The sequence below is a fragment of the Nuphar pumila genome, chromosome 14 (genome assembly GCF_984573655.1).
Source record: "Nuphar pumila chromosome 14, dmNupPumi1.hap1.1, whole genome shotgun sequence".
NCBI classification, from domain to species: Eukaryota; Viridiplantae; Streptophyta; class Magnoliopsida; order Nymphaeales; family Nymphaeaceae; genus Nuphar; species Nuphar pumila.
In genome coordinates, this window is record NC_143262.1 from 88395866 (window position 1) to 88420218 (window position 24353).

The following is a 24353-nucleotide window of genomic DNA, read 5'->3' on the forward strand; positions in this document are numbered from 1 at the left end:
GCCAACAAGATTAAACAGAAACAATGCAATTCAATAACCTTTTTGAAACAAAAATGTAAAGCATTTTTGAACTTATAGACTCTCTAGAAAACAACCCCAACCAAATCCTATGACCTTTATGAAACAGAAATGTAAACCCTAGAACCTTTATGAAACACCAAAATATAGAGGCACCTAAAACCAAATCATAGAGGAAAAACAAGAATAGATTCACCTAATATTCACTTTTTAACATAGATAAAATAAATTTCACCATGTATCCCTATGAAACAGAAAAAAAAGAGGAAGCATGGTACCCTCTGCTAAAAATCAGAAACAAGGGATGGGGATACGGCGAGTGACCAGCTTACGCCATTGATCTGAGTGATGAAAGGATAAAGGAGTGCAATGGTGGCTCGCAGCAGTATGTGGGGATAGGGGCAGCAAGGGGCTTCTAGCGTCCTCAAAAGCAGGGTGGGGCAAGATGGATTCCTGCGTCAATTAGCTCCATGGGACAACGAGAGGGTTTCTAACGCATCGATCATCTTCACTTCCACAGCAGAGAGAGAGAGAAAAGAACGAGAGAGAGAGGGGCTTTTGGCATCTTTGCGCGTCTCCACCTCCACAACAGACAAAGAGAGAGACTAGACGAGATGAGAGAGGGGCTTTCGGCATCTTTGCGCATCTCCACCTTCACAACAGCGAGAGAGAGAGAGGCTTTTTGGGGTCCTGTATGACTTCCTTTTTATTATTATTGTTTTTATTTTGCATTCAAAAACCAAACTTGATGCCGATAACAGAAAAAGGGAGTGAGGCATGGCCTTTATCTGCAATGGTAGCTCCGACGGCTGCGATTTTCTCATGAGCAGAAGGCTCATGTTCATCATGACCTGATCTGCTTCCGATCTTCAATGTATGGACAATTTAATTACTATTGAAATATACACAAAGATCGGTAAATTTGAAGTACTAAATTAATTGCATTAGCTGCAACTATCAGTTAATTTAAAAAAAATGTAAACAAAGAACATGTACATACAAACCCATGTGAACTTAGATGAAGACAAAATAAGACTTTTTTAGACCCATTGAATCACATAATTTTCTTTTTTTCTTTTTGCTGTCAGTGATGCATTGGTTAATGTTACCAGATGAAAAAAAATATCATTTGACAAATGACCTGATCTGAACCCCCTACCCAGGGTCGTGCCCATATTTCTGTGATATACAACAACAACAACAACAACAACTACGCCTTCATCCCAAAACAATTGGGGTCAGCGATATGAACCAAACAAGAAATTCATTTTGGGTCTTCCACATGAATCCTTTTCCTCCAATCATTTCTATCCAATGCCATGTCCTCGGTGAGGTTCAAAGCATTCATATCCTTTCCTATCATCTCCATCCAAGTCTTCCTAGGCCTACCCCGACCTCTTTTAACTAATATATTTTTCCATTTCTCCAACCTTCTAACTGGAGCATCATTAGGCCTTCGCCAAATATGTCCAAACCACCGTAAACGATTCTCTCGCATCTTATTTTCAATGGGTGCAACACCTACCTTCTTACGTATCTCCTCGTTCCGAATCTTATCTTTTATTGTATTTCCACACATCCATCTAAGCATCCGCATCTCAGCTACACTCATTTTTTGAATATGATGTCTCTTGGCAGCCCAACATTCCGTACCGTATAGTAAAGCAGGTCTAATAGTCGTCCTATAAAACTTTCCCTTCAACCGCAATGGCATTTTACGATCGCACAACACTCCAGTTGCACTTTTCTATTTCATCCACCCAACCTTTATCCTATGATTTACATCTCCATCAATTTCTCCATACTTTTGAATGATGGATCCCAAATATTTGAAATAATCATTCACCGGTATTTCTTGCTCACCAAGCTTCACTACACTCCCATCACTACTTCGTTGCTTAATAAACCGACATTCTATGTATTCAGTCTTACTCTTACTCAACTTAAAACCTCTTGCTTTCAATGTCTGTCTCCATAATTTTAACTTAGCATTAACCCCAGCTCTAGACTCATCAATCAAAACAATATCATCAGCAAACAACATACACCGCGGCACATTTTCTTGAATTGATCTCGTAAGCTCATCCATCACTATAGCAAATAGGAAAGAGCTTAAAGCATATCCTTGATGTAACCCAACCGTTATAGAAAAATTGGTTGTCACCCCTCCACAAGTGCGGACATTGGTTACTACTCCTTCATACATATCTTTAATCATACTAATGTACTTGAGAGAAACACCTTTCTTCATCATTGTTCACCAGAGAACGTCCCTAGGTACTCTATCACATGCCTTCTCCAAATCAATAAAAACCATAAGCAAATCTTTGTTCCTCTCTCTATTTCTCTCAATAAGTTGTCTAAGAAGATGTATAGCTTCCATAGTTGATCTTTCAGGCATAAAACCAAATTGATTCTCCGATATCATGACAACCTTCCTCAACCTAGACTCAATCACCCTCTCCCAAAGTTTCATAGTATTTCTGTGATATAGGTTCTCAATATTTTTCTAACAAAAAAGATACTATTTATTAGCAAAATCCAATCTCTAATACATCGAGGAGATACATGCCCAACATCAATGAACTACTTAAAGGGAGATATTCAAGTTTCAAAATCTCTTCCCTTTCCCTCCATGCACGTACAGGTTCATTAATCAGACGGGTGATGGAGAGGGAGATCTAACCACCCCACAGGCCAACTCTAATGACTTGGCGACAGTCTCAGTGGTGTTCAACACAAAGGGCAATACATCTAAGCATTCTTGTGGAAGATGAACGACGGCCTTAAGGGCCTCACAGGCCGAGTCACTTGGGGTCTTTCCCTTCTCTACAAAGTCTGAATACTCTGAGCCATATTTGCTTAAGGTCGACAGGCACGCAAATATTTGGTCTGCTTCATCGGCCGCAGGAGCACTTGCATCAAAGGAAAAGGGCCCTGGAGCCCACGGACCCGAAGCCCAGGGACCTGAAGCCTGTGCCTGCAGCGGGCTCACCAATGCACCCAGCACCAACACCAACAAAAACAACATCTGAGCGCTCTTCATATTGATATATATGATGATATATTGCTTCTGAGATGTGCTTCTTGATCGCTCCTTCAAACCACGACTGCCATCTCATAGGCTTTTTACATATTTATAGTTGGGTTTGTTGATGAAACTGCCTTGCGATGCCATTCAACATTCAATTCATTTTCCAAGTTAAATAACAACAATTAATAAAAAATTATATGGCTGGTTTGGACATGAAACGACTGCATTGAGTGCCCAGTTTTAAATGGCAAAGCCATGAGCCAGAATTCAGTGTCCCCAAGTTTAAATGGTAAAATATTGAATGACCAATTTATCAGTTTTTAGTGCTGGTAGTATTCAACACAAACCTATATCCTAAAAGCTAAGGGTATAATTGCATGGCAAAATCAATGAAAATTGGTGGAAATTAGAAAACATAACTTTTCTTGCACCCCAATAAAATCAATGAAAATGGCTACTAATTCATATTGGTAATGATTTTTCTTTCGTACCAACGTAACCACCATATATAGTGTGCGTGTGTGTGTGTGCGCGTGCACACACACACACACACACAATCATGGATTTATCCGTGAGGATGGAGCACAATCCATTTTCACCGTTTTCTTGTTAGTATTGTTTTAATTATGATCACGCTGATGTGTTCTAATGATCTAACTAGTAGGGAGGGACTTTTGTATCTTTGGATTCTGTCTTTCAATAAAAAGAATCTTTGGATTCTGACAGGTAAGTAGGTTTTTTTAGGGTTTCAAAAATCTTCTTTAAAAAAATGTTTGAAAAAACAATAACCTCTAACTTTTCAAATTTAAAATGTTTAAAATTGTGTTTTTCGTCCCAAAAAACATCAATAAAAGGCCTGTTCCTAGCAAAATGAACAAGCCAAGCATATCTGTCTAGTTGAATTGCTGGAAAAGAATGTCTAACACCAGCACACTCAGGCAAGCACACCTAAGCCGTGCATAGTTACTCTCTCTCTCTCTCTCTCTCTCTCTCTCTCTTTATATATATATATATATATATATATGTGTGTGTGTGTGTGTGCTGTACCACCATAACTTTACAGTGGTATGCACTTGATTTACATAGATCTAAGCTCCAAACGTGAAATCTAACCTTTGGATGCATTTAGCATGTCCTATTTACCATTTTCATGTGTTAAAGTAGAGTCAAATAAAATATTTTATACTATTTCTAAACAGCCCTTATTTTGAAGAATTGTGAGCAGTTGATTTTCATCATCTCAAAAATAAATCTGATGGTGTATTAGCCATGATAAAACCTTTTAACATATTAAATAAACCATACTAAACACATCGGTACAGTTAGATTTACCACTTGGCAGCTAGATCGATAAGGAAGCAAATCAGGTCATGCTGAACATGAGCCTTCGGCTCATGCGAAAATCACAGCCGTCGGAGCCACCATTGCAGATGAATGCTATGTCTCCCTCCCTTTTTCTTTTAATGGCGTCAAGTTTGGTTTTTGAATGCAAAATAAAAATAATAAAAAAAGAAAGTCGTACGGGATCACAAAAAGCGTCTCTCTCTCTCTCTCTCGGGAGGGTGGTGTATGTTCGCCCCCGATAATTCACTGAATCCCATGTCTGTGTTCGGGGGTCTGAATGAGCACCACGTATACAAGCACATGGGGCTCGTATTCCCGTGTATGTTGACATCACTTAGCATTGGAGTCTGGTGTGGTTGCAAAGACTTAAGTACCCTTTCTTGCTATTCTTCTCATAAAGCAATGGTTTGAGAAAGTGACAAAAATGCCCTTCATTCAAAAAAGAAAAAACAAACAGTTCAAAAAAAGGACAAACATGTCCTCCATCCAGAAAGTCAAGGATGATGTTGACTCTTCAAAGTCTACCCAGTGAAACGAACCTTAATCGTTTCACCGATGGTAATCCGGCGAAACGATGGTGAGCCGACGATCCGATGGTGAGCCGACGATCCGATGGTGAGCCGATGATCCGATGGTGAGCCGATGATCCGATGGTCATCCGACGAAACAAACCTGAGCCATCAAAAATGTATGTTTGAACTTTTCATCATCATCTTCTTCTTCCTTCTCTGTAAAACACTGTAAAACCCTCTCTCTCTCTAGAAAAGAAATCAAGAGAGGTAAAGAGTTCCCCCTGGCGAAGGCCATGAACATCAACCCTCTCACTCTCTCTCTCTCTTCTCTCTCTACTTCTGTGCACATCCAACAGACGATCCTACATTGCTCCATCAAACACCGACTGACCTGCACATTGACTGTAGCATTGTTCAACTTGATGAGTTGTGGAGCCTGATTCATAGTTTTTGCCCTTACAGGAGGGGGTTCGGGGGCGATTTGTAGTATTTTCGGGTCTTCAACGAGCCCCACAACGATTTATAGTGTTATCCGGCTTTTCAACAACGATTTGTAGTGTCTTCTGCAAATCACTATAGCGATTTATAGTATTTTTTGGTCACCAACGAGCCCCACAGTGATTTATAGTGTTGTTGGATCTCACTATAGTGATTTGTAGTGTCTTCCGCAAATCACTATAGCGATTTGTAGTGTCTTCCGCAAATCACTATAGCGATTTGTAGTATTATCGCAAATCACTATAGTGATTTGTAGTGTCTTCCGCAAATCACTATAGCGATTTGCAGTGTCTTCCACAAATCACTATAGCGATTTGTAGTGTCTTCCGCAAATCACTATAGCGATTCGTAGTGTCATCCGCAAATCACTATAGCGATTTGTAGTGTCTTCTGCAAATCGCTGCAAATCACTATAGCGATTTGTAGTGTTATTCAGTAAGCAAATCGCTGTAAATCGTTACCTGAATTAGGACCAACTTGTCAGGGCCATATCTCCCTAACCGAAGGTCATATTCCAAATACGTAAAAAGTGGTGTCTTTGTTATTGAGTCTAGTTTATTTCTGTAAATTTTCAGCGATTTCTATTGTCATTTTATTCCCCATTTTAACTAAAAACCAGACTCTTATTATTCTGTGCTATTTGAGTTGCACAACACCATTCTCGCTTGACATACACATCTTGATTCTGGCATGCTCCTTGTTGGATTTTCCATTGATTTCTTCCAACCTTGCTTGGAACAAAAATATGTCTTTCTTACCACGATACCCTGTGCATTTTTTTACCACGACACCCGGGACCCATGCTGGGGGGAGCCCCCGGACCCCCCTCCTGTAAGGGCAAAAACTCTAAATCAGGCTCCACAATGAATCAAGTTGAACGATGCTACCCATGCTCGGAGGAGCCCCCAAACCCTCCTTCTATAAGGGCAAAAACTCTAAATCAAGTTCCATAACGAATCAAGTTGAACAATGCTATCCACGCTGGGAGGAGCCCCCAAACCCTCCTCCTATAAGGACAAAAACTCTGAATCAGACTCCACAACTCATCAAGTTGAATGATGCTACCCACGCTGGGAGGAGCCCTCAGACCCCCCTTCTGTAAGGGTAAAAACTCTGAATCAGACTCCACAACTCTTCAAGTTGAATGATGCTACCCACGCTGGGAGGAGCCCTCAGACCCCCCTTCTGTAAGGGTAAAAACTCTGAATTAGACTCGACAACTCTTCAAATTGAATGATGCTACCCACGCTGGGAGGAGTCCTCAGACCCCCCTTTCTGTAAGGGTAAAAACTCTGAATCAGACTCCACAACTCTTCAAGTTGAATGATGCTACCCACATTGGGAGGAGCCCCCAGACCCCTCTCCTATAAGGGTAAAAACTCTGAATCATGATCCATAACTCATTTAGTTGAATGATGCTACCAACGCTGGGAGAAGCCCCCAAACCCTCCTCCTGTAAGGGTAAAAACTCTGAATCAGGCTCCACAACAGTCAATGTGCAGGTCAGTCGGTGTTTGATGGAGCAATGTAGGATCTTCTGATGGATGTACACAGAAGCAGAAAGAGAAGGGAGAGAGAGAGTGAGAGGGTTGATGTTCATGGCCTCCTCCAGGGGAGATTTCTTTCTCGGATAATCCTACAGTGCAGAGACTGGGTCTTAAATAATCATCTTCGGGGCACTTAAGTTTTTACAACCACTCCTTTTCAAGAATCGTCATTTTTTTTTGCACCAATGGAGGAGAGGGTACTTAAGTCTTTGCAATCGCATCAAACTCCAACGCTAATTAATGCTGACAAACATGGGGATACGAGACACACATGCTTACATACGTGGTGCTCTTTGGGACCCCCGAACATGAGATGTAGCTAACTCCCCTGTTCGTGGGGGGGGGGGGGAACATATAACCTGCTTCGCTCTCTCTCGCCGTTGTGGAGGTGGAGATGTCGAAAGCCTCTATCTCGTCTCGTCTAGTCTCTCTCTCTTGCTGTTGTGAAGGTGGAGACGCTGAAATCCCCTCTTTCATCTCTCTCTCTCTCTCGTTAGCATGGAGGTGGAGATGCACAGAGACGTTGGAAGCCCTCTCTCTCTCTCTCTCTCTCTCTCTCTCTCTCTCTCTCTCTCTCTCTCTCTCTCTCTCTCTCTCTCTCTCTACTGTGGAGGTGAAGATGATCAATGCGTCAGAAGCCCGCTCGTTGTCCCATGGAGCTAATTGACACCAGAATCCATCTTGCTCTACCCTACTTCTGTGCTTGCCAGAAGCCCCTTGCTGCCTCTACCTCCACGTGCAGCTGCGAGCCAGAATTGTGCTCATTTATCCTTTCATCACTGTTGAGGAGCGGATTGACGGTGTAAGCCGGTCACTCGCCCTATCCCTATCCAGTGTTTCTGATTTCTAGCAGAGGATACCCTCCTTTTTTTCTGTTTCATAGGGATACATGGTGAAATTTATTTTATCTCTGTATAAAAGTGAATATTAGGTTAATCTAATATTCTTTTTCCTCTATGATTTGGTTTTAAGTCCTTACAATATAAATCACAGCACTTGCATCATTGTTTCTTGCTTTAGATTAGAAAAATCATATGATAACTATACTCAACTGGCTCTATATATAAGTCTAAATTTTCCAATTTCTCACTCGATATTTTTACTCTAAATTCACGAGTTACAAGTTACGACCAACCTACTCCACTGGCACTATAAGGCTGAATTTTCAAATTTATAATTGATGAGGTGCAACTAGCAACACCCCTTTTTTTGGCGATATTTTGAAAATATCACCCGTATTTTCTCAATTTGGTCAAGACTCGAGAATGTTCGTACTTGGCTGAATCAATATAGACTATTTATCATAATTTTGGGAAGGTTCTCACACTAAGACTGAAACAGGTTATCAATAAGCTGATTGATGATTCCTAAAGGGCGTTCATTCCAGGCCGCCAAATCCAAGAGGGATCCATCTTGGTCGGATAATTGGTATATAGTTTCTCTTGTTCAAATGCCCAGTTGTTCAAGCTAAAGGTGGACTTTGCAAAGGTGCTTGATTCAGTGTCTCACCACTTATTATATGATACTCTTCATCAAATAGTCTTGGGAAGGAGATGGATTTCATGGATCAAGAAACTTGGTGTAGGATTTTAAAGATCAAGGATTGCGCAGTGAGGGAGAAGAACCACAGATACAGAGGAGAGAAGTATGGGAGAGTGAGGCATCAAGAGGGATCAGTGCTTAGATTTTGTGTATTCTGTGATAAGGTGTTGGGCTCTTAAAGCCTCCTTTGGTGTAGTCATTCTCAACCCAACCTAATTGTTCCCTTGGATTCTCAAACATGTTGAGAATTCAATGATATGCGGGTCCACCACTTTAGTTGTGACTCACATTTCAAGGGCCCACTTCAGTTAGTCATTGCATTTTCTTGTGAGATCCAATGGTTGACTATGAATCAAATATATGAATTCATACTTTAGATCCAATACTTAAATCCAACATACGTACAAATTATGAGTTTCATTTATAAGACCCTATGACCACACTCGATCTAATACCATGATCCAACATTTCTCACTTGGCCATATGAGGGCGAACACTCACGATATATCATAAATAGTGCATCATGTGTTTCATATAATATTTTGTGACAAAAAACATGCACCAAATAAACCTGAACAATTTCTTGGGTTATATCAATATCTAAGTATGGTGTTTTTCTCATATGTTATGGGTTATTTTTACATAATTATGTAAACTTTTTTATCATTCATTTTCAAGTAAGAGGTTTTCATATTCTCACATAGCTATGTACATTTTACTTCATTTTCAAGTAAAGTATGATGTTTCTCACATATCCATATAGTCTTTTCATTATCGTATGAATCATGATTCTTTTCACACATAGTATGAATTTAGCCATGAAATCATCTTTTTATGCACTTATTTCACATAACCATATGAGTTTTTCATCGTGTCATTTAAATTGTAACCTTATTGTACAATATAATATTTTAACAAATACATCATATTATGGGTTTAACTTTCATAGTTAGTCGTGGGGTTCTTATGGCTCTTCTATGACCATACCATCGGATATAATCATGTCCACATGCATACTAGTAGAGTAGTATAGATTTTCACCAAACTATAAATCTATGATAAAATATTATTTGTTAAAAATAATAAATACTCTCACTTTTCAAAACTTTTACCATAGTTAATATTCTCACTATCCATATGCATCATCATCACATGCAACATGCTTTAACTATCATCAGGTGTTCCATCATCTAATTTGGATATATATATATATATATATATATATATATATATATATATATATATATATATTCATATCTAAATAATCATAAGTATTACTAAAAATATAAATAACATCATGTTGCATGTTATGCATAAGTTTCTAACGCATGAAAAATATTTCTTCATGCATTCATACAATAAACTATAAGAAGCATGACTTGTGATGATTATTTATCATCATATGCAAATAAAAATCTATATGCATGTATAAATAATAATTCAACTCAAACTTTTTCAATGTATTAAAATTAAACAATATGTGCATTAAGACATATCAAACTAGAAGCAATATGCATTAAAAGTAAAGCATAAAGCCTCGTATCCATATTTAATTTGGACATGCATCAGATCCATGTTCAATAAGAGTTATCTCAGTATCATATATACCAAACATGATAAACCCATTCATTTTTAGATATAATAATAATAAGCACTCAAACCAGAATCATGTCAACATATAAATTTAGATCTATTAATATATCCAAACAAAACAACTATATCCAAATCTATTTGATTTAATGAGTTTATATCTAAAACTGATTTGAGATGTAATCATCAAGTCCAACATGATTCATAGAAAAAAATAGATTTCATGCACGTTTAAATAACTCATGCAAAATCATGCATCACAAGATATTTGAATATTATCCAAATCTATATCCATATGTTCTAAATTCAAATGAATATACACCATGCATCTAATATTATACTTTGGATATATTTGGGTCAAATCAGAACCCATAAAGAATATATTATTAGGTCTAAATATTTGACTTGATACTATCTCGATTCGTCATAAACTCTTGATCAAATATAGACTTCAGGGTTGCACATATGACCTTGGGCCTAATCCCGCAGTTTGAGTCCACGTGTGAGCACTATTTGAATTCATCAATCAGGCTGACATGACCAAATATTAAACCCATTTAATAGGTTAATACATGATCAGTTTGCCATGATGACCGGATGAGTTTTTTATTTTTTTTTATTGTCATTTAACTTGGCACTGAATGCTAGGTCATTGCTTTGCCATTTAAGTTGGGTGTTTGCCATCACAAGGCACTATGGCAGTTTCATTTCCAAACAATCAAGAAGCACATTTTCCGGATCTTGCAGAGAAAATGTCAACTTGTATCACGAACTTATTTGAACACATGACTGAGTATTCAGACTTTGTAGGGAAAGAAAAGACCCCAAGTGAGTCAGCCTGTAAGGCCCTTAGGTCCCTCGTTGATCTCCCATGAGAATGCTTAGATGGGTTGCCCCATTTCCTCTATGCTGCCAAGTCACTGGAGTCGGCCAGTGGGGTGGTTAGATCCCCATCCCCATCACCTATCTGATCAGTGAATCTGTACGTGGAGGGACAGGGGAGACTCTCTCTCTCTCTCTCTCTCTCTCTCTGTGTGTGTGTGTGTGTGTGTGACAGATCGGATCTTGCTGAATAAATGGTGCCTTTTTTTGAAAAACATGTTAACCTGTCACAAAGATATGAGAACGACCCAAGTCGCAACGTGGGTTCAATTCAGTTCTTTTAATTTCTTTGTTATTGCTATAAATATTCCTTGTAGAGAGGAAAGAAGGAGCCAGATGAATGATTATTGACAGTTTTAGTTAATTTTCTTTCAATTTTTTGTTTTTTTATTTTCCATAATTGCTTAATTTTGTGGTTGTAGTAGGATATCGAATTTTGCAGGGTTCGGGAGTGATTTCCTACATGGTTTGGTTTTGATCATCAATTTAATGTAACTGCAGTCAATGAGATCAGAATGGCAGAAAGATCTTATATACACTAGCATCAGCAATGTTGAAAGTGAAAACTGAACCTTTTTAATGTGAGCCAATGTTGAAACTTGAAAGTGAAACTGAACCTTTTAATGTGAGCCAATGTTGAGGAACCGACAGAGTGAATGAAAGTATCAGCCTGCAGAACAGGCTGAGAGTAGGGGAAAAAAATGCCATATTTACTGTAACTTATGTCACATGGATACTGCTGTGTATACGGGGATACGGCCATCTTTATGAACTTTTTAATATAACTAACATATAAGAGGATACAGAACATGAGTCAAGATGGAGTACCTACCTGTGTGACATTTACTGTAACCATTTTGAATTTAGAAACAGCAACACAATATGTAAACATTATTGGTAGTATGTCTTTTCTCACTTTTCATTAAAAGAATATATTGCAAGAAAATCCAGTGGAATCAGTATATATATATATATATATATATATAGAGAGAGAGAGAGAGAGAGAGAGAGAGAACTACAAACAAAGAAAATGATAAAAGAAAATAAAAAGGCAAAAAGTAAGCAGAAAAAATTAAAACAAAATAAAAAGCTATTCTCCATTTTGCAACAAAAATCGCAGAACAGGTCTGGCACAACAAATCCCTTAGGAGGTCTTGCTAACAGTTGAAGTAAGCTCTTCAGATGCTGTATCAACCTGGAGTTGAGAAGTTCCTCCTGAAGTGTTTTCTTCAACTATTGCAGTTGGAGCACTCTGAGGTTCTGTTGGTATTGATGCCTCAACAATTTGTGGTTGTTTAAATTTGTTGACATAGTAACTCAGAGATGGTCCTGAGTAACCGGTGGTTTGAATATCAGGGGTGCTCTTCCCAACCTGTAAAAGTATTGACGAAGCTGCAGCCACGGAGATTAGGGCCAGTCCTGCCACAATGGCGGCTGTGTTCTCTGATCCATCAGCTGAACTTCCTGGACTTCCTGAGCTGACCACACTCTCAGCAATATAGACTGTAGGCTGTATCAAAATAAACACTAAAATATTTTACAAAAGCTATAAATACACATCGTCATGTATCTAGTAGCAGCTATCTCTACCATATATGAACCATATGAAATTCGATCCAAACCATTGGATTTGAAAAATATGGTCTAAAACTGCATTGACATAGCCATCTGCATTTTTTAATGACATCTTCACATAACAGAACTAGGATAGGAAGCAGGCCAGCCAGCAAACACTGGATCTTTCTGCTGAATATGACAAAGGATAACAGTCCTAGCCATATTATTGAAGCAATTAACAAGTAACAATATAGTAGTCAAGAAGTATGATTATTTTCCTTGCTCAAACTTGGCAGTTGTTAGATCTAGAAACTAAAATTTGCATACCTTGAATTAAAGCCCTCAAACCAAGTAGGCCTGGAACAGATCAAGCACAAAAGTGTAAACATGTTACACTGCAACTTTCACAACCTAGTGCATTGAAACTAGATGGCCTAGATGCATTGACTAAACCAATAGAGAAGCTATACTGCTATTTCCTCAGTTTAATTCAACTAAGACAACATGATCTCTTTTTTGCACTGGATCTATTCAAATTATGCAAGAGGCAAGCTTTTGTGCTTATGCATATGTTTGTGTGTTCATGGAGAAAACATGAAATGGCTTCCATCAAGCTGGCAAGGACATCATCTACTGGCCAATTTAAGGGGTCCCTTCTTCCGAAATTGCACCATTTGCAACCTCAACAACGTAATCCATAACTTAAGGCAGTGTTTTAACTCTAGATAATTTGCTATGAAATAGTTGTTGTGGATTATATATTATAAATTCATAACAAATGCTAACACTGCTCTGATGTAGTTCTTGCAAAAATTTTACTATGAATTTATACGTCTCTGGGAGATGGTGGATGGGGGCATTGCAGTTCTACATGTTTCAAAAAAAAAATTTGATATAGAACAAGCTTTTTTTTCAGTCTTACCAACCTCAACAGAGTAGATGTTTGTCTGCCCGGCAGTATCCTTCTCAACATAGCCAGTCCAACCTCTCTTGCGAAGTGGTGGATATGTCCCTACGACCATGGTCTTCTCGCTGGCTACCCATTCCATGCTCACCTTGCCGACCTACAGTTCATAATCAGTCTTTCATGGAATCAATTGATAAGAAATCAGCTGATCAGTTAGAGCATATAAAGCACGCATGAAGAACGGGATAAGAACAGCAAATGCAAAACCGAAGATGAAAAGTTAGTTGCTCATCCAAAAATAAATAAAAAATAAAAAAGATGAAAAGTTAGATTATGTCACTAAGCTACTGTAATTGTTTAAATGGATTCTCAACTCATAAATTAGCATCCCTATTTTCTTGCACTTGATCAGTTAGAGCATATAAAGCATGCCTGAAGAAAATAATATGTACTATAATTACAAAAATAAAGATGAAAAGTTTGGTTGTCACTAAGATAGTAATTGCTTAAAGGGGTTCTCAACTGATCACTTAGCACCCTTTCTTCTTGCACTTAAGAACAGATTCCCCTCGTTATTTGGAAAACCCAAAACAGGTGTGCTAGTATTCTACAACAGAAACACAACCATATACTACTGATTTAAGAGTGTGGTTATTACGCCAATGAATTGTGTTAGGTAGACCTACTCTTGTTTTCATTAGCAGCCAATTATTATAGACAGGACTAGATGGCTTAGGCTGTATTCAAGATGCCTGAGTTCTAGCTTTGTTCCAAGAATCTCGAGTTCAGGCATTGACCATGTGACAGATGGCTATAAAATCAAAACCCGTTTCTGATTTGATTTGAAGATTGCATCCAAACTTAATCTTTTGATGTTAAGTACATGCAACTGCCAAATGAGCAGCAAGTAAACTAATGCTCAACACAGAACCAATTACACAATATTGATGGCCGTTAAGTTGAAACAATGTTTATGTGAATCCAACATGACCAATACCGTATATTTCAAACTAAAATTTTGGTATTCTTAATTAAGGTTATGCAGAAGCACAACAGAGCGCAACTTGTACTTTTTAGAAATTTCACAATAACTTCAACAATCCAAAAAAAAAAACACAATAAGAACATTTCCAGATTTCCTTAAGCACTGCATAACTGTAACCAATATTTGCTATCAGAATATAAACATTTGACAGCAAGGACAAGGTGTCATAAAGAACATGATGAGAAGACAACCAAACAGGGGGAATAAAAAAAAGGAAAATCTAAGTATAACGGCATACCTTGACCACAATTAAAAAAAAGGATAATTAAGACGACTTAAATTTACAAGTTGTATATAGAAAAACTACCAATGAGTACTTATGGAAGCAATGATTATAATCTAACATAATAATTTACTCAAATATAGAAAATGATGTCTAGATTACCACCAAAAGAAGTACTTACTGCAGTCTACAGTCAACCATCATAATCTAACATGGGATTTTGTTAAACTATACAGAAAAAATGAGTAACCACAAATGCCAAAATCCTTAAAATTCTTTAAGTAAACAGCTAACAGGGAAAAATGAAAAGGAAAAAATCAAATATTAGGCTCAGAGACACAAAAACTGATAAACAATATGATCAAAATAAGTAAAACCAGGAAAATACAGATTACCAAGATAAATATAAGATAAAAGGACACCTATAAACCAAATGGGACATACAAAAGAGTGAACGTGAACATAGAACAAGAGAAACCCATCAAGGTATCTAAATCAGAATCTCTGTCTTACCTCTTTCTCTGGTGCACATTCTTCTGTATTGCAATCAGGTTCTTGGTCAGAGGTAGCCTTCACAGAACAGTAAAAGCCGTTGCCCCTCAGTTTTTGGGCTCTCCTGAGGATTCCATAGGAGGGTAGGGATGAGATGCTTGCAGAAACCATGGATTGTGAACAAGAAGCCATGGAAACCATGAAAAATTAGAAGCCAGAAGAAAAGAAGAACAAATTCCTTGTGCGGCGTGGTTGGTTCATATACAAACAGAGGCAATAAGTGAGAGGAGAGGAGGAGAGAAGCCACGAGTGGCAGTCTTCTTTGAGAATGATGTGGGAACGATCGATGGTCGTGGACGGATTTGAATGGATCCTGTGTCTTCCACGTGTACGCTGCAGAGTTGTGTTTGAAGATTGTATGGTGATTGGTGGGCGTTGATCTCATAAACTCTTTCAGTAATTATAAATATGTTCGCTTGTCAACGTAGGGGCATTTGGTCTAGTGGTATGATTCTCGCTTAGGGTGCGAGAGGTCCCGAGTTCAATTCTCGGAATGCCCCTAATTTTATCGTTACCCTTTTTAACCAACTTTATCACCCATTTATCTCCACTTTAATTTGAAAATCAACAAACTTAAATGCCAAAATAGCTCTTTTAGTTTCCAAGTTACTCTTTTACAGTATGGCTCCAATTTAACATTGTAGTAGAAGGATTTTTAAAACTTTGAAAATAAATACTTTCATATCCAGATATCTTATGCTCAGCCAAGTTAAAGGTTTGGTATCTGAATTGTTCAAAGGCTCATGAATTCTAAGCTATAAATCTGGATATGGATCCAATTTTAAGTTAGATCCGAATAAGGGGACAATACAGGCCTAAACATGGTTTGTTCAAATCCAGTCCAAATATTAAGCAATGAGTCTTAATCCAAACCCAGATTCGAACATAGATCTGATGAAATATTTGATGAGCTACAGTAAACAGGATATTACATTATAAACATAAATGGATCCGGTCTGATCTGAATATAAACGTAGAACCCTCAGAAAATTGTTCTGAATCCAATAAAGAAGTTTTAACTGTTGAGCCCAAATCCAAATCCAATCTGCATACACATGCAGATCTTATTTTGAGACCTGTGCCTAAGAACAAGAATGTACCCAATCCAAATCGAGGTCCAACTGAATCTGATCCTTCTGCACACTTTGATCGATGAAGCAGAGCTGAATTTTTTATCCGGATTTTATATGGGTAATAGTGGATTCTATAAAAAAAATAGTATTACATATAAGACACGTTTCATATTGCTGCACCAATCTGGCAAAAAATCGATTTCAGTATGATGCCATATTTGTAAAAGATCCGATAAGTCCTACCCAATAAAATTAATGTTTTGTTTTTTTGAGAGGTCTGTAATTAATGTTTCAAATCCTATTTTAAAATCCATATTCAAGAACAAATTGTTAGCCCAACAGGGGTTGGCGTAGTGGGGTGGGAGCCTTGCTGCTAGATGAGCAATCATTGTTTGATTCTCATAGGTGTCACCCCTTTGCGCAAGCTAACGTGTAGCTAAGGCCCCGGGGGCAATGGTCCTAACCTCAGAGTTTTACGCTGCTGGCACGTCGATCATAGGTAGGGGTGGCAAAATCTGACCCGACCTGCCAACCCGCTTCTTAGCCGGGTTAGGGTTTGGCTTAAACGGGTTCGTGTCATAAACGGGTCGCGTTCGTGTTAGGGGCATGCCAACCCGTTAGGCGGGAGCAGGGGCGTAGCTAGGATTCATGTGAGGGGGGGGGGGCAAACAGGGGTGTAGAAAAATAAAATTATTTGTGTGATAGTCGGGGGTTCGGGGGCAGCGCCCCGGAAAAAAAAAATTTTGAGATAAAATAAAAAATGGCTACAATTATTAATAAAAATCTATTTCATATGGACAAATCAAACTATTTGCTGCAGTAAGGATTGGGCTAGGAGTGGGCTGGGCTAAAAAATGGATAAAAATCTATTTCATATGGAATCAGGGCAGGGCTAGGACTGGGCTTTAAACAAAAAAAAAATTAACTGTTTGGGGAGGCAGGACTGGGCTACAACCCAGTCCTGCCCCCCCTAGCTACCCCCTGGGCGGGAGGGTCAACCCATTTACACGAACCCGTCAACCCGCAACCCGTTTATATATATATATATATATATATAACCCTAACTCTATATATATTAACTTATCTAACCACCAACCCGCCAACCGGAAATCGTCTATGTTATCGGGTTGACCCATTTAATAAACGGGTCACCGTGTCGTGTAATCGTGTCGTGTCGACCGGGCCCTTTTATTAAACGGGTTAACAGTGTTGTGCCGCGTTACCCATTTAATAAATGGGTCGTGTTCGTGTTTGCCACATCCGACCCGTTTAATAAACATGTCGTGTTCATGTTGAGGTATTCTGACCCACCGACCCGACCCGATTGCCACCCCTAATTATAGGTATGGCAGGCTGAGCCAGTGCGGCCAGGTCTTCGGGTGAAGTTTCTTCAGGTTATAAATTAAAAAAAAAACAAATTATTAGATTCGGATAAGGGGTACGACAAAACCCGATCCATTTGCACCATACTGGTGGGCTGGTAGCCATAGCATAGACTTTGGTAATGGGGAAATCAACTGATTGTGTTTGCACTAGGGCATGTTTGTAACACCTTGTGATTCTTAGATTTTCTCAAGATCTTTGTGATTGCACTACTTTCTCAAGTTTACTGAAACATTAAGAAAAAAAGTGCACATTGTGATTGTGATTGACCTTGTGAGTTGTGACCAACAAACACGGGTTTTACTTTCTCAGTTGTGATTATTCATCCCCGCCTGTGACCAAAGCAAACGTGCCCTAAATATCTAGAAATAACCCATGGTTTATCCGGATATCGTAAGCTAATTCTAAAACAAACTTGCTAATTAATTGGCTTGTGGTTACACCTTTTGCTTTATCATGTATACTAGGAAGATTGAAGTAGATTAGCCAATATATAATTTTCGAGATGCTCCAGTTTGGCAAGATTTAGTTTGGCGGGTTTCCTACTTTAATCCAAAAAAAAGTTTGTGATATTTATAATACTAGAATTTATTACAATTTAAACCCCATTTAATGGGGATTCAAATGGCTCGGATTTTAGGTGACGGATCTGGCCGGATGTTCTCAAAATGGATTCGTCACGTAGTTTAGAAAGAAAGAATCAAATAATTAAGTACCAAATGTCTTTCAAAGACGGGCATTTGGTCTAGTGGTATGATTCTCGCTTTGGGTGCGAGAGGTCCCGAGTTCGATTTTCGGAATGCCCCCGCCAATGTGTGTTCACTTTCTTTTTTAAACTTTTTGTATTATTAATTTGTTTATTATTTTAAGCTCCTTGCCCGTAAGGGCGTCCGACTGATCATAATACCATGGTGGATCCTGATCAGTATTCAACATTAGCCGATACTTGGAGGCCTTTGGATGCAAACCCAGAAATTCTGGTTTTACGTTTGATCAGATTTTTCAATTGCTAGTTTTCCAGGGAAAATCTTCTTGTCCGCGGATTTATTCAGGAATATCCGTTCAGCTAATTAATGTGGGTATTTTCGTCTAAAGAGTAGGATCCATTGCAAAATTCAGATCTCGACATTAATGGAGGAGAAGCTATGGGAACGACAAAACCTATGATTGCGGAGGATTCGATTGAAAATGAATCATAATTCATTGGATGGGATGGTGGAACGCAACGAGATCCTGCTCTTTGTCTCTCCCTCTTCGCAGAAGGTGGAGAGATGAATCAATCTTATCACCACCACTCAACAATAAAAAAAGAAAAGAAAAAAATAAATAAGGAGATAATGAAAACCGCATACAATAAACCTAAAACTTGAGCACAAATCAAACTTGACTATCCAATCAAAACCCTAATCCCCAATCTCAAAACAAGTCACACCAGATACAATTGTGGTGGAAAATAACCGCAAAGGGATGCAAATAGTGCAAGGTGATGCAATTGCATAGAGAGAGGGACGATGAGGGCACACGGTTGGACAAGGAGGGAGATTGAGTTTTAGGATAAATAATTTGAAAAAAAAAAAAGAGAATTGTAAAAATTACACTAAAAAGAGTTGTCCTAATTCTGTTTATCTCCACTCACTAACCAAACATTGTGGATTTTCTTCTTTCCAATATCTTGTTTATCCAGATAAAGAGATCTATCCAAAACCTATTTGTTAGAAATTCTTTCTACCTCTAACATTAGCTAAGAAAGATACTGCAAATTCTAAGTGAATACTTGCATGGGAAAAGAGGTGGTTCTATTAGAAACTTTGGGACTAACAGGAATATGAATAATTTTATAATGAAAGATTTTCCTGTGGAACAGGCAAGTAAATGTTTCCTGTGGAACTTTTCCCCATCCATCTTTAGGGCCAATTGTGACCATGGGAAAGCTGCAAACACGAGATAAATATGAAAAACATAGCTGCAGCGTAGACGGCACCTCAGATAGTCATGCGCTCATGAACATGCACATTTGAACACAAATGCAGATGCAAATTTCTATAGAAACAAATATCACCTCAAGAATTTGAAGAATCTGCTGATCATTGGGTCAATGCAAAATTTTCCTATTTCTTAATATCATTAGCCGGTTTTGTTGGTTCATTCTTTACAATGCTCAGGTGCTTATTCTCCATACATTATCATAAAATTTTCTTTTTGATGACGAAGTTCTCCACTGAACAGAATTTCTCATAAGTGACAATCAGGCTTTCGTATGTAATCATTGGATTCCAATGATGCAGCCAGTGCTTGGCAATGGGCATCCAGAGAGAGAGAGTTTGGACACAATGGCAACTGAAGCTAAGTTCATATACCAATGACTACGATATTATAAGACAAAATGTTCACATAGTTCAGGACTACAAAGAGATGTAGGCATCAGCAATGTTGGTTCCCCATTTTTCTCTTTTTAATCACATAGCACGAGCATTGTATTTATTTGATTCTTGAACTGCCAGGCAGTCCACTCACATGTTACAGTACACCAATTGAGCACGTTACAGCGTGGGGACGAATATAATTAGACAAGATTCTATGAAACACCAGGCTGAATGCAGCTACCATAAAAAATGCAACGTCTGTGACTTCTATCAAGGTCAATGATACTCAACTTGACATTCTCGTTTTTGAATAAAAGGTACACCATCTTCCCTCCAAACAATACGCTCTTCACACAAAGCTGTAACTACCTCACATATAGTTTATGTTCCTGCATTGATACAACGAGTTTTAGTAAAAGTAGCAAGTGCAATAATTAATGGTCATGACTCATGACCACAATAATTTTGGTGAATAAATAAGGATTAAGAGCCAAAAAATAAAATAGGTACACACTAAATCACAATTGCATTTTCAAATGTATAATAGTATGAGAATCACTGTTAATAGATAAAAAGACCAAAAGATCTGAGTTAAGTAATGCTTGACTGAGCCAAACCCATACATTTGAGTGGTTTAACAACTCGGTTCTGCAAAACAAAATGTTTGCAAAACCATGAAAATGACTATTTTACAGTAGAACAGATTTTGTTCTCATAAAATTGGAGATACATGAAAATGGTGCATGAGCACTTCTTGATCAATCATTAAGAGATGGATGAAAGTACAAGACACTTAAGGCATATATTTGTCCTACCAGTTTCTGGCAGCACTGACTCGATCTGCAAAAACAGGGAAGGCAGAAGAAAAATATATTGACTGCAGGGTATCTCCTTTGATGGTGGTTGCATGAATGCACTTAAAACCAAAGCTGTATTGTTAGATTTCACTAGGATCTGTCACACGTGAAAAGAGAGATGAAAGAGAAAGGAGAAGTTGTGACTGTCACGATTTCAAATAATGAAACCGTGACTTAAAATGTGTATATATATTCTTTGTTTACAGTATGGATCAGGTCTGATATATCATCCAGACCCGAAATACAAAATAACAAATACAAGTAAAGAATACACAGACAGACAAATAGACTTTTTCACCCCCCCACCCCCCCCCTCAAGTTGATCATGGTTTTGAACCATGAACAACTTGCCTTTAAGTGTCCAAAAACGATCCTTGGTCAAGCTTTTTGTGAATATGTTTGCAACTTGTCTTTCAGTGTTAACAAATTCGGGTTCGATCTCCTTTTCTTCAACTTTTTGTCTCACAAAATATTGATCTATCTCAATATGCTTGGCACGACTGTGATGAATCAGATTGAATGACATGTTGAGAGCACTTTGATTGTCGCACAGCAAGATAGACCGAGATATCACTTCTCCTACTTCAGTTAGCAAATATCGGACCCATGTGACTTCAGCAGTAGCGGCAGCCATGGATTTGTACTCGGCCTCAGTACTTGATCTAGCAATGGTCTTTTGTTTTCTACTGCTCTAGGATACTAAGTTTCTTCCAATGAAGATGCAATATCCCAATGTAGACCTTTGTTTATCGGGATCCCCTGCCCAATCTGTATCACAATATACAGTAATCTTGCGCAAGTCCTTGCCAGATGATTTTTTAGAGTATATCAATTCATCCCCAATTGTGCCTTTCAGATATCTGAGTATCCTTTTAACAACCTCCATATGCCCAGTACGTGGTTCATGCATGAACTAGGACACCTAATTGACTGGATAAACAATATCAGGTTGAGTGAATGTGAGATATTGTAACATCCCTAGTAGGCTGCGGTATTTGGCAGGATCCCCACACAAGTCTCCATCATGGGCAGTCAATTTTTGGTAAAGAATACTTGGAGTCCCTAGAGGTTTACAATCCTTCATACCTGCTTTGGTTAGAACATCCATCGTATACTTGTGTTGGGTGAGAGTCAACCCATCAACTCGGTAATCAACTTCAACTCCAAGAAAATAACGCAAGGCTCCAAGGTCTTTCATTTTGAATCTCTAACTCAGTAGTTTCTTTACTTCTTTGATATGATCCTTAGAGTTTCCTGTGATAACAATGTCATCAACATAAATTAACAATAAGGTGATCACATTTTGCCCTCTAAAGATGAACAATAAGTGATCTATAGGGAGTGAGCAAAGTCATGCTTCTAAATCTCAAGAGAGAAGCTGTCAAACCAAGAGCGAAATGTTTGCTTTAGATCATAGATAGCCTTTTTTAGTCTGCATACATTTGTCTTACAATCTTCCTTATAATATCCAGGTGGTTGTTCCATGTAAACTTCCTCCTTCAAATCTCCATGGAAAAATGCATTCTTAACATCAAGCTGACTTAGTGTCCATCCATGTTCAACAACTAAGGAAATAATGATTTGAATGGTTCTCATTCTCACCACTAAACTAAAAGTCTCATCATAGTCTTGTCTTGCTTCTTGTGTAAAATCCTTTGCTACGAGTCTTGCCTTGTATCGTTTAATGGTCCCATCTGGTTTATATTTTATTTTGTAGACCCATTTTCATCCTACCACATTTCTGTTAGGCGGTTTGAGAACAATTTCCCAGGTTTCACATTCATGCAAGGCTCGCATTTCATCATTCATGGCTTCTACCCATTTCTTAGAAGTGGTTGCCTGGTAGTACATAATAGGTTCATCTTCCTTGTTGAGAGCAGTAAAAAATAGTTGAAAATCCATGGAGAAATTGTTGTAGCTAACCCACCTATCAATAGGATGTCGCATGCGACTGGACCTCCTGACGTTAAGGATATGTGAAGAGGTAGGTGCAGCCTCTTGAGCCCGATTTAAGAGTCCTGGAGCAACCATTCTCTGTCTGGTGCAGGAAATGCCCTTATACCTTCCCAATTCCAATGGTGGTGTTGCTTCACAGCTCTTTGATTCCGATGTACCAACGATCTTGGGACTCACTTCTTCGTGTTGCACACAGTTCGAATGACATTCTTCATTCGAACTATCAAAGAGCTCTGAATTCAACCAAGGATAATAAACTTCAACTGAGGTAGAGGACACGTCACCTGTGTCAATTTTGTGATCAAAGTTCAGCTCATCAAAAAGAACATTTCTCAATATTTTGATGTGTCTGCTAATGGGATCATAACATATGTATCCTTTGTAGTCATCCGCAAATCCCACAAATCTATACTTTTGAACCTTATCCTGAAACTTGTTTTTCAATGACTGGTCAATATGCACATAACAAACACATCCAAAAACACGTAAGTCATGATAATCTGGATGAATTCCAAAAAAGCAGTGATAAGGAGATTTGTTTTCTAAAACAACCATGGGTAGTCTATTTATCACATGTACAGCAGAATAAAAAGCTTATGCCCACAGATTGATGAGAAGCTAATTGTCATGAAGCATACTCATCGCACTTTCAACAATATGCCTATGTTTGCGCTCAACAATCTCATTCTCTTATGGCATGTATAGGCATGACACTCTTTTTCCTATCCCATTATTTTGAAAAAAAGAAATAAAGTCACTGGATGTGAACTTCCCTCCTCCATCACATTGGAAAAATTGAATGGACTCAAAGAATTGATTTTTTACTAAAGAGAGGAAGTTCTGAAACAAAAGGAAAACTTCAGCCTTATTTTTTATGAAGTATATATACAGGTGTATCGAGAGTAACTGTCAACAAAAATTAGATAGTACTTGCTTCCAGATCCAGAGATGACTGGAGCAGGCCCCCATACATCAGAACATATTATCTCAAAAGGCTTTGAAGCTCTCTTATTAATAGAATGGAAAGATAACACATGACTCTTGCATAAAAGACAACTCGAACACTTTTGACTTCTCTCTTCCACATTGAGACTTTCTTTTGGAATGAGATTATTAGAAACAAGTTTCTCAACAAAATGACTCCCACAATGTCCTAAACGATTGTTCCATAGAGAAAGCTTATTACATTCAGAAATACTAAGAACATTTTCAGAAAGACATAACTCTAATGGCGACTTCAAATTCGAGTGAGCAGGACATGCCGAATGACATGGATCTTCTTGAAAGACATACATATTGCCTTGTTTCTTTCCTTCAATGAATATTTCTCTCGTGCAAAGGTCCTTGACCTGCACAGAGAAGGGAGTAAATTCGATTGAAGCATGATTATCATCAACAAGTTTAGAAACATAGACAATATTTTTCTTGATCTTGGGAGCATGAAGGACATTGAAGAGTTCAAGAGTAGAA

General features: G+C 38.2%; 1 protein-coding gene and 2 non-coding genes across 3 annotated transcripts; 2 read left to right on the plus strand and 1 right to left on the minus strand.

The window, feature by feature from the left end:
* Nucleotides 1-12039: 12039 nt before the first annotated feature.
* Nucleotides 12040-15477, minus strand: LOC149817300 (protein MAINTENANCE OF PSII UNDER HIGH LIGHT 1-like). Its single transcript, XM_089987563.1, has 3 exons — nt 15213-15477; nt 13451-13588; nt 12040-12477 (listed from the first exon to the last, which is right to left on the minus strand). The coding sequence occupies exons 1-3, from the start codon at nt 15390-15392 to the stop codon at nt 12112-12114; spliced, it is 684 nt and encodes a 227-aa protein (XP_089843689.1). The 5' UTR covers nt 15393-15477; the 3' UTR covers nt 12040-12111.
* A 202-nt stretch (nt 15478-15679) lies between these two features.
* TRNAP-AGG (transfer RNA proline (anticodon AGG)) lies at nt 15680-15751 on the plus strand. Its single transcript has one exon. It is a non-coding gene; the product is annotated as a tRNA-Pro (tRNA).
* A 2690-nt stretch (nt 15752-18441) lies between these two features.
* Nucleotides 18442-18513, plus strand: TRNAP-UGG (transfer RNA proline (anticodon UGG)). The gene has a single exon. It is a non-coding gene; the product is annotated as a tRNA-Pro (tRNA).
* The last annotated feature ends 5840 nt before the right edge of the window (nt 18514-24353 follow it).